This window comes from Botryllus schlosseri, chromosome 14 (genome assembly GCF_051294905.1).
Source record: "Botryllus schlosseri isolate E-star chromosome 14, Bs_hap1, whole genome shotgun sequence".
In the NCBI taxonomy this organism is placed as follows: Eukaryota; Metazoa; Chordata; class Ascidiacea; order Stolidobranchia; family Styelidae; genus Botryllus; species Botryllus schlosseri.
Window position 1 is genome coordinate 17,617,241 of NC_137249.1, and position 21,022 is coordinate 17,638,262.

The 21,022-nt window shown below is 38.4% G+C and overlaps 1 protein-coding gene across 1 annotated transcript in view; it reads left to right on the forward strand.

Moving 5' to 3' along the window:
• LOC145456025 (uncharacterized) overlaps window positions 1–18,762 on the forward strand; it is a 41,568-nt gene extending 22,806 nt beyond the window's left edge. The window contains exons 9-15 of the mRNA XM_080334056.1: window positions 6,364–6,671; window positions 6,854–7,028; window positions 9,765–9,928; window positions 9,991–10,183; window positions 10,242–10,399; window positions 11,133–18,513; window positions 18,747–18,762. Coding sequence (XP_080190182.1) covers window positions 6,364–6,671; window positions 6,854–7,028; window positions 9,765–9,928; window positions 9,991–10,183; window positions 10,242–10,399; window positions 11,133–18,513; window positions 18,747–18,762 — 8,395 coding nt within the window. The remainder of the gene's footprint in view (window positions 1–6,363; window positions 6,672–6,853; window positions 7,029–9,764; window positions 9,929–9,990; window positions 10,184–10,241; window positions 10,400–11,132; window positions 18,514–18,746) is intronic.
• Window positions 18,763–21,022: the final 2,260 nt, after the last annotated feature.

Consider the following 21,022-nt stretch of genomic DNA (forward strand, 5'->3'; position numbering starts at 1 on the left):
ACACTTGTCAGGGGAAATCGTAATCGACATTTGTTTTTACGTCACAATACAACACTGCACAACTTTATAGTTACGATTTTTCGCACCCAACGATTTGCATTCTAGATAGGGCCGTAACTGCTGCACACTGCATCCCCCAATTGGGTGGGTGCGAGCTCGGAGGGGGCACAAATTATTCCGTGGTTCAAACTAAATTATAGAGTAATTTTGACAAATTGAATTATCTTAAAAATTTACTTTGCGCTTCTCGATTTCATGTTGCATGTCTTGATTTTATTATGCATACCCCTCGCCTTCAAGAAAATAATATGCATAATTTAAAGAAATATACACTTCGGTGCCGGCGATTACCGCGTCACGAAATACCAAGACATATGCAGTGCCGGCCAACATGCGACTTCACGAACTGTGCTACCAAAGAGAGAGAGACATAGACCGAAACTTTCTCTGCATTGTTTATGTCTCATGCCCATTACCATAGCCACGCTGACGAATAGTCCTGTCCTCCGAATCTGAGCCCCAAGTACAAATGCCGCCCTGGGTAATCACATACGAAATTGATGTGCTTGTGAAGAAATTAGAATTTGTGTATCTTTTGACTATATATCTTTTGACTATATAGCAGACGGGAGGTCACCTATTATCAACATTAAACAAAGTAAGAATAACAACGGGCCCGCCTGGATATGTTACACTTTCACTGCGACTCCATATCATATCAAACGTGTCTTCCAGTTGTTGTGAAAAAATCCGTCGTAAAATGGGGGGACACATGATTATGGGGGCCAAACACCAACGTTTGGGAGCAGACGAAGTGCTGTCTCGGTCGTGATTCTATCTACAACCCACGTTAACATGGTGTATAAGCGTGTGGCTATGGCAGCAGATCAAAATGTTGAGTAAAGAATTGTGAAATAGCGATTGGTGCCTATTTCAAATAGGGCCGTATGAAAAAAGGATAAATCGAACATAAATTCTGCATCATGAATAATGTTTCTCGCAGTTGAACAATGAGTATATGCATGCCTATTGCGTACACTCCAATCGGGCGCGTAGACGGGGGTTATGCGAGTAGAACCCCCGTTTGAAAGGCAAAACCCCCGTCCTTTAGAAGTGACCATTCTGACGCTAATATTCAGTTGCAATTCACTAAGTCGTATTGTCGGTATTGCGCGCGGTCAATCAGCGAGTTGCGTGTTGCCAATTAGCGAGTTTCGTCTGTACACAATGTAACGAGGCGCGATCTCCGGCAATCAGGTCATTAATTGCCTTGCGCTCGGCAATCATCGCTGGCCTGATTTATCGCGTCTCAACAAGCCTAGTTCCGCTGGCTTGAAGAATCGCAACAGCAATAGGCCCGATGCGCACGATACCATCACTGGCCTTCACAGTCGCATCTGCACCAATAGGCCTGGTACGTAAGATGTCATCGATGGCCTAACTATCGCGTTTCGGGCCTAGCATGCTTTGACTAATATCTCTCGATGGCTTGGAGACAATAGCGTTACGGGTATGGTGATTTACTGATTAGCGATTGTGATTTTAAAGAGTGCCATCGCGAAACTGAATGACATCGAATGCCCGCAAACATGTGTGACTGTGCTAGAGGTCGACCGATTATCGAGATGGCCGATTATCGAGGCCGATATTTAGAGCTTGCCCGATTATCGATATCGGTCTATGAAGGCCGATATCGCGGCCAATATTTTATATTTAAAAGATGATAAAAATACTGGAAATTCAATGCCCCGTGTTTCAATCTCAGGAACTTGACGACGCAAAGGATAATATATGACAGATTTACCATTGTAGGGCGAGTTTAATTTGGTGAGCATGCAGAGAAACTTTGCTTCCTGCATTACAATCTTCCTTTTCTGAACTGATCAGCAATTCTATATCGTGTTTTGATTTTCGTGTTATCCCAAATTTCAACGAATGTTCACAATTAAGCAATAAGTCTTTTCAATTTCAGTTTTCTCGTTTGTTGTTCAGCTTTCTGTGGCATGAACCAGTGCCATCTTGCCTAATATATAATATTTTTGGCGAAATTGTCCTCTGCTCCTTCCATATTAATATCGGCCTATGATATCGGTTATCGGCCTTGTGAGTGTCTAAATATCGGTATCGGTATCGGCCTGTAAAAATCAATATCGGTCGACCTCTAGACTGTGCGTGCGTACGTGCATAAATGATTTCGGTTTATACTTGAACATAACCACCAGAAGATGTATGTGAAGGCTTGATCTATTAAAGATGAGAGAGGTTTGAACCACTTGAAATCGGTGCCATTAAAGAACAGGCTCCACAACAACGCGAGCATTTTGACTACGTAATACACGTTGATAAGCACTTGTATTTAAGCGGTCACGAGAGATCAGAGACTCCATAAGTGACAGCTCTTTCGGACTAGTTGGCAAGCTTATCAAACGCGTAAGTTCGTCAACACGAGGAGATTGTATAATCGTCATTCACGCATATATTTAACCCTAGTGAATTGATGTTATATTAGTATATTCGAAAAAATCGAATCCTCCCTTTTATTTCAAACGCTGACTTATTTTTTGGCCGGCTACGGGCCTGCTCCACTTAATACATATATTGCAAACTTCCTTCACTCGTAACGGCAAAGAACAGCTCGGCGAAACTTGTGTCAGTAGAGGTTGTTTTCTAATACTTTGAAGTGTAAATCGTAATGTTTCATTTGACAAGTACTAATTATCTAATCTTCGTCCGGTGTACCTGTACGTGCGTCGTACTGGGCATGAACCTACACCTTGCGAAGCAGCAATGTTCAATGTGCTTTCAACTAGGCATAACCAACGATCAATGCGAACGTTACTATTTGCAAATAGGTAGAGATGTGATTATTAACATGCGGTGAGTTAACGGGGCTTGGACTGATATCCTGATATACGGCATGCCGGTATTTCTTACAATCCTATTTACTGTGTGGATAATTCGTTATGCAATGACGACCAAAGGTAATGCTAATGGCGTAATAATGAGCAGTGGCGTTTCAATATATGACGTTTCTACTATCATTACCAGATATTATATGACACTCTTCCTAGTTTACTAATGTTCTGTTTTAGTCATTTTACAAGTAAAAAGTAACCGTTCTTTCGCAAAGAAATCGATTCACTGTTCAACACAATTTTTGTTGACTTTAATCAGTTAATTGATTTCGACTAACTTTTGGGCTCTGAATTCAAAAATGACTTCCGTTTTTCTCTGTCACGTCAGGTTTTTGCGTTATGCACCCACCCCATTGTCTCATAACCCACATAAAAGTACTACTTTTAATATTTTATGTTTATTGTATAACACGTTTCAAAAACCAAAATAAGTCGAAAGCAAATCAATAGACTTCAAATAAACATTTGTACTGCTTTATTTGGTGGATTCGAACTGATATTGCTTCTACAAGACAAATAAAGTGCGAGCTTCGTGGTCCAAATTTACGTAAATAACTCATAATTCTGTGGGTTGTCTCGATTGATATTCGAGCAATAGTCAGCTAACATATGCGAGCTCTGCTACTCAGGTATCTCACCCCATCATCTTCATATATTGGAGGATGCTTTCTCCTTGCCTATCGCTGACCATCCCAAGGTTTTCCGGAAAATTATCGAGATATTTTAGCTTGTTTGAATGTCTGCTGTCTGACGTATTCGATTGCGATTACTAATCACGATTAACCCATGTCCGAACTCAATAAACTGTAAGAAATGACACATATAAATCTGTTTAATCAAAATAGCACAAGAATCGTGACAGTATGAAAAGAAAGGAACGAGTCAAAATACCTTGATGAAGTCCAATAAATCAAAGTCTTACCTTGTCTTATAAATATAATAACATGAATGAAAACAATATATATCAATAAATATAATTATAATCGTAGTTTGGCCTATAATTATTTTCATTCGCCCAAGGCACATAATGCGAAGTGCAATACAGAATGATAGGAATATATTTAAATAACCATAAATCTAAGAACTACCTTGGCCTACTGATTTTAATTAGGCTAGAATTAATGCCGAACATAACACTGACATTGATATTGTTGGTGATCTTCAATCTGTTGTTCTTCGATGCTTTCTTGCTCTTCCAATTATTCTTTTCCAAAGATGCCGTGTGACCAAGGGGAAAGTGTAGATGCCCAGATTACCTTCCTACTCTTCGAAACGTGTTACAGCTGAGGCCGGAATCCTCAAGTGTGATCTTCTACTGAGGCTTAAACCATCAGATGCCATTGGCGGTCACACCAACCAATTGTTCTAACTCCCACATCAGAAATTGCTCAGAAAAATATCAAAGACAGGAGCAGTCAAATGCTAGTTAAAATTAAATCTCATCCAACAGTGTATGGAATATTAAGTCAAGCTACCTTCCATTTGCTTACTTATTGGTTGGCAAATAGTATATTGCAGATCTTGCTCGTGGATTGCGATATATCTCGTCAGACTATTTTTCTGATTGCTATTGAGTCTAACACTCTAAGATATCTTAGGGAGCATAGGCTAACTAATATCAGACAACAAACAGTTTTCCTCGTTCGGTAATAAATATTCAATATTCCCGTTGATATTATTTTTACATATTTAGATTTAAGTAATATATTCATTTCATATATATATTGAAACCCGAAGCTTTTCGAGGGGACACTCTTCAGGGACAATCGTAAGCTAACAGAGAATTTCAAAAACTTGCATTCGACTACATCAGAGGTCTCAAACTCAAATGTGCTCGCAGGCCAATTTCCTACATTTTGATGGCGCCGCGGGTCGCAGCACCAACAATAAGGGAATTCAATGTATTTCCAAGTAGGCCTTATTTGATGGGACCTTGCAGACTGACATTCCACGCACATCGTAAAAATGTGATTTACTATTGTGAATTCACGCCTGGCACGAACAAAAAAAAACATTTTTAGATATTTGAATTTTTATTTAAAAAAATAGTTGTAGAGACCATGCGAGAGTAGAAATGCATCAGGACAGCGTAAAAGCTGTCGCGTTATAATTTTGCACCTATAGCGGACATTTGACGCGCAGCAATTATAGGTAGAATTTTAAAATTTTACATCGTTTGATCTGATATCAGAGCATTGGAGCAGTAGAGTCTAATCCGGGTCTCGGGTATACTGCTGATAACTAGGCTATTGATCATGTCATTATCATTACCAAAGTCAAATTAAATCTGCGTTCGATTTACCTTCGAATATTTGAACAGATCAATAACAACTTGAATTTAAGAATTACTGTGCCACGACAATAGAAATGTCCAATCACCGAAGAATCCATTTGTGTTACAGCTGTGAAGCGTAGGCTGCGACTACTTTATACTCGCCACATTTAATTGGCGATGATAACATGGATAAAGACACCCAAGATGACACAGGATGTAACCAACTATACATCAAGAGGGTAACATAATGCCAATGGTTGCCATACCGACCTGCTTCTAGATATCTAAATAAGCTACGAAACGCAAGCTACGACCTTTTGATATTCTACTATTTTCCATACCAGTTTGATAGTTTGTGGCGTCCGTGGTTGTACCAAGTCACGGCGTTCCGCGTCACAAAAGTCCTTCTCTGATTGTATCTTTTGACGCAAGTCAACTCGAGCCATTTATATTTTATCACCCATTGAGTCCGAGTTCTAGTAATTCTACAAAAGGTCGCGCCCAAGTCCAAATCACAATTTTCTGTACGAATCATCATTAACGGGTCATGTTTAGCCATCATAAACAAGTAATATCACGTAAAATAGGTAATCTTTCACTGAGTCGTAACTTTTGAAGGTGATGTAATAGTGAAGTTTGATGAGTAGTTTCTGGCTTCTGGAGTAGTTTTATAGCGAATATTATGTCCTCAAATTTAAAAAAAATGGTAGTTAAATATTGTCGAATACTTCGAAATCCAAAATGCCGTCGCGGGCCGCGTGTTTGAGACCTCTGGACTACATCATACACATCCTATTGTGACGTCATAAAAAGAAAACAACATTGAGTACAGGCAAAACGCGAGCGCAGCTAGTGGTCAATTTTCAGCTTAAACAAACGCTCTTTCTGCTGGCATATAAATATCAATATAATTGTCGATTCAAGTGCGGACAAATGGGAAAGTGTGCGGCGTCTGCCAAAAATCGAGAATCTCTCGTCACTATAGTTTTTGTCGCAAGTAGTATGCTCAGCTAAATGCTTGCCAATGGCAGAATTCATTGCCGCGGCCTGATTGTGTTCCAACACCCGTAGATCAGTTTCGGTTTCAGTAGCATGTTGCCAAGAATTTAATGTACGCGATCTAATAAAGATCTAATATTTACATTTGATTGCCAATTCTTTTATGTTTTGCAGGTCCAGATCCAGAATATCCTACCAAGATGGGAATGCATCCATAGTCATATGGCAACTGAATGCCAATGATGAAGGGTTGTATATTTGCAAAGTATTGATTGGTGCAAAATGGCGACGATCTCGTGTTCGACTGCGAGTTCTCCCAGAGGGTTCTTTCTCTTCGAGCACCAGAAGCTTCTTCTTATCTTCCATCACTACTGTTACACCAAAAAGGCCCTTCATTAGTCTGGGCTCAACAATACCGTTAACTACGAATGTACCGTCTACAAAGAGGACCAAGCCATTAACAGCAGCAAAGGCTATAGAAAGTGAGTTTTAACAGAGAGGGTGGAATTTTTCCCACTTGTCAAAAAAGATAGTTGTATTCTAGAGTTGATTTTGGCTTAATCTCACTGAATACGTATTCAAATGCTGTCACATCCTTATATTAGATATCTCTATTTTATATGTAACTTATATCACACTGATTTATTTGATTATTACTTGACAGGAATACTATTAAAAGGTGAGGTGGGTGGCATTGTAACTCTGCCATGCATTTACCAGACGAATCATTCGGTCGTATGGCCTAATCCAACGAAATTATGGACTGTATCTGACCTTGAAACCCCACAAAAAGTGGCAATGATGAATTTCTTTGATATTGAATCATACGGCAGTTACAGGTAATGTAGATTCTGTATTATTTTGAAACGCATCTCTAAGTGCATATATTCGGACCCTGATGGCCCTGCTAAGGGAAACTTCATAAGTTCATTCATGTTCCTTGAGCTTTTTACTATTGTCAGATGAAAGCATCCAATTTTAGTAAAATCCTTAGTCATTATCTAAGGCTAAGCAATGCTCTCGTTTTAGTGTTTGATTCACACATGTACAGTCGATTGACTTGTTTACATGACCTGCTCAATGTTCATTGTTTATGCTTTGGCTTGAAAGAAATCAGATATGACACCCGTGGTTAAAACGAACGAAACACGAAATTGGTTACTGGGTAAAAAACCTTAACACATCAAAGATGATTTACTGAGTTACTAGCAAACCAAAGCTTCTTTAATCCAAGGGTGGGCAACCTCAGGCCCGCTGGCCTTTCAGCGTAGGATGCTTACCCAGTTTTCTTGTCGATACCGGATCCACGTAAGCGATGCTTTTAAAAGCCAATGACAAGAGTGGGCCTTACTGCCCTTAGTTTACGTTGACAGCTCAGGAATACTGATAAATCCAAATTTCAGCCTGATGTGACATGACCACAGAGGTCGTGGCACTATATCACTAAACAAGAACAACAGCAACACCAGCTTGTCAGAGAAATGTCTTCCAACTCGAATAGCTGATACGCATTTGAAAAATATTTCGCAGATTTTTAGTAGACAGAGAGATAGATCGTATAATATAGAACATAAACATCGATACGACCACATTATTCTGTTCAAAATCGATGTTATGAAAGAATTCATGAAACATCAACTATCCCATTGAATTTGTACGCACTTCGTATTATCGAAATTTCATAATAATATAGCTAGCGTCGGAAACGAGATGATTTTTCGTGTCGCCCAAATGAATTGACGCAAACGACATATTGTAACCATGTTTCTTCAAAAAGTGAAACAGAAGTTTTTAAAATGTACATAGCTCGTAGGCGACCCAAAATTATTTCGTAAATCAACATGAAATAGAGTTGTCCGGGGCAGATTTTATTTACTTTGGAACAGATACTTCCACGTTTCGCGCGATTTATTGGAACGTGATTTCTCGATATATAATGTAGGAAACCCTCATACATATATGTATGTATGGGGAAACTACTTTAAAAATATGCATAATGTACAGAAATGAGTCCAAACGTATTAGCAAATATGAAAGAACTGAAACTTAATATCGTATGCAACCATCTGGATGATTTAGTCTAGGAAATTGGACTGTGCAGCCTGCAGCAGCGGGACTATCATATGGACTGGCATTTCGGCACTGCGCATTTTCGCTAATTCACTAATTCATTCACTAATTCGATATATGGTACCGAACGCAAGTTGGCTTCGAAACGACCAAAGCAACCACAGAAGATCGGTCATCGCGCGACTAAAAATAAATTATGCTAATAAATTACGTACATTCAAGCGATATATGTGTAGTGCGGCAGCGACAAAAATACTTTAAGAATCACCCGCGTAACCGATGCCTTCGCCAGCTGTAGATAATCGGTTGGTGGGATTCCTTGCTCGAAGCACTAAATATGACAAAATTAAAAATGTTTGTGAGCGTAATAATTTCACATTTCTTTTATATTTTGGCACGCACAATACAAAAGGTTACCGAGCCCTGAATAGCTCTTTCGAATAACCTAGTCTTAAATAACGAACAGTCACAGAAGCATGTAGCATAGCCTAACCGAGGACGTGAATTCGAGATTTGCTTAAAGCGATACATACGTATTTAAGTCTCATCACCACACTATTAAATAGATTTTCCTGACTCTTTGTCTCGCTACAAATCTCCGTGCCGTAAGATTTGATCGAGTGCTAACTACGTATATCTACATCAGCGGTTCTCAAACTTTCTTTGGGCACGCTGCCCTTGAGGATATTCAAATAATAATGTGCAATAGTAGCAGGTATGGTACATATTTCGGTGTTTAATATCATTCAAGTTCATTACCTGACTTGAGCTTGACTCAAACGTACGCTACCTGACCACAAAGCCAAATCAAAAACAAATACTGCACGCTATTCAAACTTGGCAATTCTTCGCGGGGTCAAACAATTTTTCTCTGCGAATCGCAGGTATTCGGCAAGAGAATAATAAAATTAATGACTTTTGGGCTGACATAAATTGCGCTTCTTAAGAGTGGCATTCTAGAAAATTGTCTAAATTGAGTATACTAGGAGTGGCTACTTCGACATTCTAAGCCACTTCGATTTAAGTCCTTGTTCATTAGATTCAAAAGGAATATTATACATGGGATATGACATGACCTTATAGGAAAATATCTTATTTCTCCATAACTCTATGCCTTTCAGCGCAATCTGCACATTTGCTGGACGAACAGACTATAATAGCTAACAGCTGCACATTCATACATTTACCAGGTCCTCTTAATTCAGAGACATCGTTTGATCGATGCAAGGTGAAGTATCAGTCGAAATCTAGCATCGTTACATGGGTGGTATGACGCTACTATAACATTTAAAATCGTAATATTATTAGGATTATTGCCGTTGTTGTAACTTTGAAGTTTTAAACATACAACGAAAAACATCATTTCTCTCAGACGGCTTCGCGCCCCTTCCTCCCTTCAGATGATTTTACTCCCCCTAGTTTTGAGAATCACTGATATACAAGTTCAGCTAGCTTGACTTAATATATCAGTGCAAGTATACAATACATCTACAACTCTATTCCAGAGGTCGTTCCCGTATATCTGCATCTACTGGCAATGCATCCTTGACAATATGGCAACTAAGGGAGAATGATACCAATGTATATGAATGCAAAATCACTTCAGACCAAGAAAATGTTCGCGCCATTGTGAAACTTGAAGTCACCCCGAAGTACATTCCTCATGCGGGTATGCAAATCAACTCATTACTTACTATTTTTTGCAATGATTTACTCATTTTATTTGTACAGTTGACCTAAACTTAACAACAAGAACGCCAGTATTTGGTGTTGCTGGAGAATTGGTCACGTTACCTTGCATATTCAACGCATCTAAAGTGGATGTTTTCACTCTTCGTATTGAATGGCTCAAGAAAGTTGCTGGAGAAACCGTGAATGTGTATAGACAAACTGGTCTGGAATATGAACGCTTCGGACACTATCGGTAAGAACTATTACACAGCTGGCGGGTTTTGTATCGAGTTTATAATTTTATGCTGCAGGGGTAGAACACGACTACCATTTACTCTTGGTGATGCGTCTTTGAATATTTGGCAACTGAAGTCCCAAGATGCTGGAATGTATGTTTGCAAAGTCTCTGGAGTCAATCGTACAGAAAAGATTATCACTGAATTAATTGTGGAGTCATTGTCAGCCCCAGGTACTTTTGTGCGATACAGGTATTTATACTATATAATAATAACTCGTCCCAAAAGTCGGTGAAAAAAAGAAAAGATGACATAATCGAAATTTAAATTAGTGCAGAACTCAAGATACACAATATACAATGCGTGGCAAAAGACATCATGCAATCTAATATAAATAACATTTATCGACAGAAATTTGTTATTATTTTCATTATATATATTGATGTACGAAACGATAATAGCTTGCGCGCTTTATAGGCATGTATAGATTTGATGAAATAGCTGACCAGCTACAATAAATATTTCAACTTTATGCGATAGCTAGAATGTAATTGTGTTCAAACCTGTCACCTACTTTAGATATTTCACACATATACGTAGTTATTCGATTTCCACAAGAATTTGAATATTTTTAAGATATAGAGAGTGCTTACACATTTTAGAACAGTATTGCCATCAAACTAATTGTAGGCTATAACCTGAAATGAAGATATGATATAAAATCCACACAGCTACTCAAATTTCTACTAAACTATAAACATCTTTAGGGTAAAGAAAGAAGTTTAGTGATGTATTTATATTAGAATATAATAAAATATACATTGTAAATATTCAAATGAAAATGTGATACAAAATTAATATTAAAGATATTATGATACAACAGAGGACAAAGTGGATATATGAGTATGCTTGCAGTCAATCCTCCTTCATTTTTGATGTAAGATATAATTAATACTCTTATTACAGATATAGGGACTGCAACATATTCAAATCCTTTGAAAGATGACGAGAATAAGACTGCAGTTTTGCTAGTATCGGCACAGACTACCCCAACAAAGATGCCATTACTGTCTGCCGCATCTCATACCTCTCAATTTCAAATGATACTTGGAACCGACCGAACATATTCTCCCGAATCTAAACCAATATCAACAATTAAAATTATCGAAAAACCCATCACAGATGAACAACTAAGCACCCCTGTGTGGCAATCCGACACAGCAGTGTTATCTGAAGCCATGACAGAAACAATGCTCAGATTGCCCCCAAAAGAAATTGGATCTACGCCTGTTAACAACATTGAACATTATAGGACCACCAATATTCCGGACATTGGTGTTTCGGAAGTATTATTGCTGAATGTCACTGTAGGGATATTACCTTATTTTATTCCCTCGAATAAGTCTGAAACCTTTACCATGCCAGTCACAACTCTAGAACAACTAATTGAGACAACTTCTGGAGATGTCAGAGCTTTACCAGAAGTGACTTCCGCCCAACCCAGCTATGCAACATTGACATCTGATGAAACAACTACTTTGTCACAAATGTTGTCAACGACAGCGGCGCATTCATTTTCCTCGGCACTGAACGCAATCAGTTCTGCATCAACCCTTCAGAGCGAAATTCGAGGTAGACGTCATAATTCGACACATGTCATTGTTGATGATGATGGCACGTCAGGAAGGCTTTCAACTTTTGCAAAGAGCACCGAGCTGTACAAGGATATCAGCAACACAACTACATTTGAACGAACTATCAGAACAGAAAACATGACAAGATCAACCCATCTACCACATCATGCTAAGACTAAAGAAGGTGTAAAACCATCTTCAACTTCTCTGCATCATGTAACTGAATCTTCAGGTCAATTTCCCCATACCTCTCCCAAACTTTCGTTGCAAAGTTCAATTATAGATAAATCCCGCGAATTGCATAGTTCAAGTGTTCAAAAAACAACTTCTAGCGTTTTGAGAATGAATTCAAGCTCTTCTCTTGTCAATATGAGCACCAGTAAAGAATTAATAAAGTCGTCGACAAAACTGTATGAAGCATCCAGAATGCCGGATTTTAATCATTCGCAATCGACAAAAGTGTATGAAGCATCAAGAATGCAGGATTCCAATCAATCACAATTTCCTTTCACCCGTAATACGTTTTCCAAAGCGCGCACATTCTCTCAACACTCGGCTACTATGGATATAATTGATGCTTCATCTGACTCTTACGATGATAAAGATTCTCACGTTGTTACTATCCTTGATGATGAGTTATCAAGAACGTCAAATAAAGAACCAATTTCCATGCAAGTTTCTCTACCGACACGAAAAGCTGAATTACTAGACATATCGCCATCATATACTCCAAGTAGGTTCACTGCATCACAGCAGCAGTATTTGACCTCAAACCCACAATTCTTCAACATTTCAAGTAACGTGGGGATTTATGATGATGGATTTACAGAAGTCACCAAGCAATCTGTGAACGGGACTACATTAATGGGAGAAGCTAAAGATATGACCAAAACCGCAAATAATATGGATGCTACAGAAAATGCAACAACTACTATGGTTTCCACAGTTTCTTCGCCATACACTGTGTTAGGAGTTAATGGGTCACAATCGACGCTGTCGAATTTTATCAGTAAATTTGATGATTCAATATCTGGAAGTGGAAGCATTCATTCCGAAGCGATTGTATCTACCAGTAAAAATATTGTTTCTCAGTCTAACGCAGCATCAGATACCTATTCAATGTCATCCACGCCAACTAGCATTTCCAGTCAATATTTTATGAAAGTTACACCTCTGCCGAAAAAGATTGTGGGTGAATACCAGACTTCAGTGCCTTTGTCATATAAACCATCACTATATGCGAAACTATCATCAACTACGCGCAAAGATATAAATCTCATGAGAACCAATCTCATTCTAAATGCAACCCTATCTGATGATGGAGAGAGGATTTATAGCGGATCAGAACCAACAGTGACTACTCTTAGAGAAGCAGATACTCCTTCAGATCATACCATTTCTATTAGTCTTAGCCCATATACGTCAACTGGTCAGGCTGAAGCATCTGCATCTGATACTTCTGAATTATCTACTGAAGGAGTTAGATCAGCGCAAAAGACAACGGTTGCGTTGGTGAATACGACTGTAATCAATGGAGGGGTTATTCAAACCTTATCAACAACATCTGGATCTACACCGGATGTAGTATTAAGTATTGACGGAAGTATTGATCATTCAATTCCAATGCCTCCGACACTAACTTCCAGGCCTGTAATCTCATTTCCTGTTCGCTCAACACCTTGGTCGTCTGAAATTCATTCAGTATCTGAAATAAATCGCTCATCTTCATATGGTACCTCCCCCAATATCCAGTACACACATCCTCCAATATTCTCCATTGCTTCTAGTCCACATTATTCCAGTCAAACTTCAGACATCCCGAAGGTAACGGAGTCTGATACGTTTGTATATTCCGGTGCTACTGAAACTGCGTTTGACGAGCTATCAAATGTTTCCCGTGTTGTTGAAAATTTGTCATCCTATATTTGGTTGACTACAGGACCAGAAACGTCATTCATTGATATCTCAGACCACGAATTTATATATACCGCTACGGATGAAGATTCCAATGCTTATTCACAAACACCAAAATCTCAGATTGTAAGAAAAGACCATGATGAAGTATATGAAGATTGGGATAAATATTCGACACGGTCCACTGACAAGGAATCATCTATAAATCCAACAACTAATGAAGACTTTTCAGGTAGTGGCAATACAGAAGCTATTGCGACAGTTATTCAAAACATGGCCTCAACTCAGACCAGCACATCTTTTGGGTTATTTACACCTTCCAGAAATGATCTTACCTCTGAACGAACTAGTTTTTCTGCAACTGATGGACACATATCCCAAGGAAGCCCAGTATTTTTGACTGATATATCAATTGAAGGTGCATTTTCTACAACAGAAACATTACAAAACATGTCCTCATATGACGAAACTTCTCCATTTCCTGCATCGACTTTCGCGGAATCTGGGACATCATCAATACCTCAGCAATCAACTTCATATGGTACAATGAAATCGATTGAATCTGTGAAAAGCGTCACATACGCAAGTACAGATAGTACCACATTATCAGAAACCAAAAGTCTATCAAAGGTTTCTCCAATATACGGAATCACTGACAATATTCAGCAGGAAACAATTGTTGTACCATTCGAAAATGTGACATTTGATAATGCATCAGGTAGTGGATTTACCGAGAACACAACTACAAAGAAGCAGAAAGACTCGCATGATCAAACTATATTTGATGAGACTTCGGAATCATCAACACCACGAGATTTAACCCAAACTAACACCAGGGAACAATTGTCTGAATCTTCTGCAAAATTATCAGAAACAATCGTTGTTGGACCGGAATATAATAAACATAACGTTACTGAAGACCTTTTATCCACAACAGAACATGTTTTATTAGAAAATATGAAATTTTTGGATGAATTATCGGGCAGTGGATCAACGGCTTCTGAATATTTTGCTCTGTCTTCCACCAGTCCAGTATCCTTTAAGCCCATTTCTGCAACAGATACTCGTCTGACTGATACTGCCGTTATGAACAAAACATTACCCAACAATATTACATTCGTTCCATTTGATAGTGAGCTATCAAGTCTTTCAACCGATATGGAAATATCTGGAAACGAGGAGATCACAAATCTGTTACCTAAAGATACAACATCGGACCTGGAAACTTTGAATGCCTACGCACCCACTACAGGATTAAAGTCATTGGGAAGAGGCATTGCAGAATCAACAATAAAAGATATATCTTTCAATGAAATGACCACAACAAATGTAATATCAGATATGACAACCTCTTTTACACCAGTCCTGTCTTTTAGTCAAACCAGTGTCAAGACTTCACAAATTCCAATAAAGAGCTATAAAATGACGGCAAAACCAAACGAAGCATTCGCCAAACCAGAATCCAGTACAACTTATCCAGTTATCACAGAAACCATTCAAGGAAATCAACCAACCTCCGCATCCAAAGATTCAATAAAAATTACTGAAACAATTGATAAAGGCACTACCATGTTATTGGAAATCAAGAGTGAAGGACAACTTTCCACAATACATAACATTACTGCGGAAATGTCACCTGGAACAACGTCAGTCTTACTACAAAATGTGTCGTTTGATGATGAATTATCAGGCAGTGGATTGTCACTCTTCACGGTTATAAATGAACAAAGTGCATCATTCAGTCCAGTATCGAATATGGCCCAGCAGAATTCAACATGGCCAATGCCCCAAGGAATTTCCATAAAGCCGACCAATGAATTATTATCAACCATTCCGATTGCCATGGAAATATCTGAAAATAGTGATACAGAAAGTGTAACGCTGGCAACTTCAGAGTTTATAAGTATGACCGAATCAACATCGAGTACAGAATTGAATTTGCGTGATAGAAGCACTTCACAACCAACGGCAGATGTCATATCGTTTGACGACATAACCGCCATAGGTGTAACATCTGATATACCAAAGTCATATACATCAGACATATTTTCCGGTCAAAGCGATATCAAGACTTCACAGATTTCTTTGAACAATTATCCGATGACAGTTCACCCACCTGAAGCATCCAAAGAAACTGAATTCAGTGGAACTCTACCAGACAGCACGCCAATCTTTGAAGAGTATCACACATTGTCAACATCGCACGAATCGACTGAAATCAAAATTAAAGAAGACTCGACAAAAATGATGGAGCCACATGATCAAGACATTGATATCATGTTTGACACCACGAGTGAAGGATCAGATTCTACAATATATAACATTACTGACGACATATCATCTGGAACAACTGGAATCGCATTGCAAAGTACAATATTTCAGTACGAGTTATCAGGCAGTGGACTGTACGAAATGAGATCTACGAATAAACCAAGACCGTCGCTCGCTGGATCAAGGAATCTCGTCCAGGAAAATGTAACACGACCTTTGTCGCATGATTTAAACTTAAAATCGACATATTCGCAAACCCTCTCTGCTGTGAACTCTGGCACGATTTTGGCAGGAGATAATCACTTGACTGCTACTGATGCTCTACTGAAAACATCAGAATATGATATGACATCTACTCGATATGATAGTGCACTATCGAGTATTTCAACTGATACAGAAATATCTAGAAACGCAATTACAGAAGTTCCAACATTGTCAACTGAAGATGGAACTTCAGAGTTGGAAATTAGTGGTGAATTTGCTTCAACCACAGATGTAACTTTAATCAAAAGCACTGAAAAACCAACAATGCAAGACATAACTGTTGACTTCATAACCACTACTAGTGTAATATCTGACATAGCAATTTCATTTACTCGAGACATATCTACAACTCAAAACGAATTTGAGACTTCACAAATTTCTTTGAAGAACCATTCTATGCCGATAGCATTTGATTATCCGGAATTTAGCCAAACTATCTCAGTTGGCACATCGATCTTACCTGTATCACTGGCATCATCGACCTCGTGGGATTCAAATCAAACTGAAATCAAAGAAGCATTGTATGACTCGACAAACATTATTGAACCACTTTTTGAAGAGACTACCACTGTACTTGATACCATGAGTATAGGATCAGTTTCTACGATATATAACATTACTGACGACATAGCATCTGGAACAACTGATATGGCATTGCAAAATATACCGTTGCATGATGAATTATCGGGTAGGGGATTATTTGACTTCAGTTCTACAAATAAACAAAGCACGTCATTCGATCAAACAATTAATGTCGCCAAAGAGAATGCAACGCGTCCATTGTCGCAAGAATTTGCACTATCAAGTATTTCATCTGATATAGAAATATCTGGAAATTCAATTACAGAAGACCCAACATTGTCAGTTAAAGATACATTTTCAGAGTTGGAAACTAGTGGTGAATTCACTTCAATTACGGAATTAAATTTAATTGAAAGTACAGAAAAGTCAACAATGCAAGACATATCTTTTGGCATCATAACCACAAATAGTGTAATATCTGACATTCCAATTTCATCTACACGAGACATATCTACAACTCAAACCAAATTTGAGACTTTGGAAATTTCTTTGAAGAACCGTTCAACGCCGATAGAACAATATGAAGCAGTTGGCACATCGATCTTTCCTATATCACAGGCACTATCAACTTCATTGGATTCAAATCAAACTGAAATCAAAGAGCGAATGTATGACTCGACAAACATTATTGAACCACTTTTCGAAGAGACTACCACTATACTAGATTACTCGAGTGAAGGATTAGTTTCTGTAAAATATAACATCACTGACGACATATCATCTGGAACAACTGCCATTACCTTACAAAACATCTCATTCGATGACGAATTATCGGGCAGTGGATTGTTTGAATTCAGTTCTACAAATAAACAAAGCACGTCATTTGATCAAAAAATAAAGTTCATCCGGGAGAATGCAAGAATGCCATTGTCACAAGAATTTCGCTTGACATCGACGGATTCTCAATCACTCTCTACAATGAAAACCGTTTTCGATAAATCTGAGACACCATCAACCTCTGAATATTCAGTTCAGGCTTCCATCAATCCAGTATTGTATACATCGATTTTTGAAACAGATGCTCACTTGACTAATACTGCTGTTATGCTCAAAGCATTAGAATATGATATGTCATCCACTCTATATGATTATGCACAATCACGTATTTCAACTGATATAGAAATATCTGGAAACGCAAGTGTCGAAGTCACAAAGTTGCCAGTTGAAGATACAACTTCAACTTCAGAGGGTGAACGTAGTGGTGAATTTACTTCGAATACTGTAGCAAATTTAAATCCAAGCACTGAAGAACCAACAATGCCAGACATATCTTCTGGTAATACTACCAGTGAAAGTCGAATATCTGACAAAACAACTTCATTTACAAGTCAAATCGAATTAGAGACTTCACACATTTCTTTGAAGAACCATTCAACCCCAGTAGAAACATCTGAAGCATATCCGAAATTCAGCCAAACTGTTTCAGGTGGCTCGTCGTTCTTTACTGCATCACAGGCATCATCAACTTTATGGGATTCAGATCAAACTGAATTGAAAGAAGAATTACCTGAATCAACAAACGTCGTTGAACTACTTTCTGAAGACACTACCATTGTAACCACCGCCATAAGTGAGGGATCAGGTTTCACGATATATAACATCACTGACGACATATCATCTCGCACAACTGACATTGCATTACGGAATATTTCATACGATGACGAATTATCGGGCAGTGGATTGTTTGAATTCACTTCTAAAAATAAACAAAGCACGTCATTCGATCAAACAATGAAAGTCATCCAGGAGAATGCAACAATGCCATTGTCACAAGAATCTAGCGTGAAATCGACAGATTCTCAAACACTAACTACAATGAAAACAGTTTTCGATGGATTTGAGTCACCATCGATCTCCGAATATTCAATGCAGGCTTCCATCGATCCCGTTTATTTTACATCATTTCTCGAAACAGATGCTCACTTCACTAATACTGCTGTTACACTCATATATGATGATAACGCACCATCAAGTATTTCTACCGAGATAGAAATATCTGGAAACGCAAGTATCGAAGTCATAAAGGGGCCAGTTGAAGATACAACTTCAACTTCAGATAGTGAAAGTAGTGGTGAATTTACTTCGAATACTGTGACAAATTTAATTCCAAGCACTGAAGAACCAACAATGCCAGACATATCTTCTGGTAATACATCCAGTGAAAGTCGAATATCTGATAAAACAACTTCATCTACAAGTCTATTCGAATTAGAGACTTCACACATTTCTTTGAAGAACCATTCAACGCCAATAGAAACATCTGGAGCATATGCGAAATTCAGCCGAACTGTTCCAGTTGGCTCGCCGTTCTTTCCTGCATCACAGGCATCATCAACTTTATGGGATTCAGATCAAACTGAAATGAAAGAAGAATTACCTGAATCAACAAACGTCACTGAACCACTTTCCGAAGACGTTACCACTGTATCAGATGCCAGAAGTGAAGGATCAGGTTTTACGATACATAACATCACTGAGGACATATCATCTGGAACAACTGCCATTGCTTTACAAAATATATTATTCGATGATGAATTATCGGGCAGTGGGTTGCTTGAATTCAGTTATACAAACAAACAAATCGCGCTATTCGATAAAACAATGAAAGTCATCCAGGAGAATGCAACAATGCCGTTTTCACAAGAATTTATCATGAAATCGACAGATTCTCAAACACTCTCTACAATGAAAACCGCTTTCGATAAATTTGAGACACCATCCACCTCTGAATATCCAGTTCAGATTTCCACCAATGCTGTATTTTCTTCAACATTTTTTGAAACAGACCCTCACTTGACTGAAACTGCTGTTACACTCAAAACATCGGAATATGATGTGTCATCCACTCGATATGATTATACACCATCAAGTATTTCAACCGATTCAGAAATATCTGGAAACGCAAGTATCGAAGTCACAAAGGTGCCTGTTGAAGGTACAACTTCAACTTCAGAGGGTGAAAGTAGTGGTGAATTTACTTCGAATACTGTGGCAAATTTAATTCCAAGCACTGAAGAACCAACAATGCCAGACATATCTCCTGGTAATACAACCAGGAAAAGTCGAATATCTGACAAAACAATTTCATCTACAAGTCAAATCGAATTAGAGACTTCACACATTTCTTTGAAGAACCATTCAACGCCAGTAGAAACATCTGAAGCATATGCGAAATTCAGCCGAACTGTTTCAGTTGGCTCGTCGTCTTTTCCTGCATCACATGCATCATCAACTTCATGGGATTCAGATCAAACTGAAATGAAAGAAGAATTCCCTGAATCCACAAACGTCACTGAACCACTTTCCGAAGACACTACCAATGTATCAGATGCCACAAGTGAAGGATCAGGTTTTGCGATACATAACATCACTGAGGACATATCATCTAGAACAACTGCCATTGCTTTACAAAATATATCATTCGATGATGAATTATCGGGCAGTGGGTTGCTTGAATTCAGTTCTACAAACAAACAAGTCGCGCCATTCGATAAAACAATGAAAGTCATCCAGGAGAATGCAACAATGCCATTTTCACAAGAATTTATCATGAAATCGGCAGATTCTCAAACACTCTCTACAATAAAAACCGTTTTCGATAAATTAGAGACACCATCCACCTCTGAATATTTAGTTCAGGCTTCCACCAATGTAGTATTTTCTTCAACATTTTTTGAAACATACCCCCACTTGACTGAAACTGCTGTTACACTCAAAACATCGGAATATGATGTGTCATCCACTCCATATGATTATACACCATCAAGTATTTCAACCGATTCAGAAATATCTGGAAACGCAAGTATCGAAGCCACAAAGGTGCCAGTTGAAGGTACAACTTCCACTTCAGATAGTGAAAGTAGTGGTGAATTTACTTCGAATACTGTGGCAAATTTAATTCCAAGCACTGAAGAACCAACAATGCCAGGCATATCCCCTGGTAATACAACCAGGAAAAGTCGAATATCTGACAAAACAATTTCATATACAAGTCCAATCGAATTAGAGACTTCACACATTTCTTTGAAGAACCATTCAACGCCAGTAGAAACATCTGAAGCATATGTGAAATTCAGCCGAACTGTTTCAGTTGGCTCGGCGTCTTTTCCTGCATCACAGGCATCATCAACTTTATGGGATTCAGATCAAACTGAAATGAAAGAAGAATTCCCTGAATCAACAAACGTCACT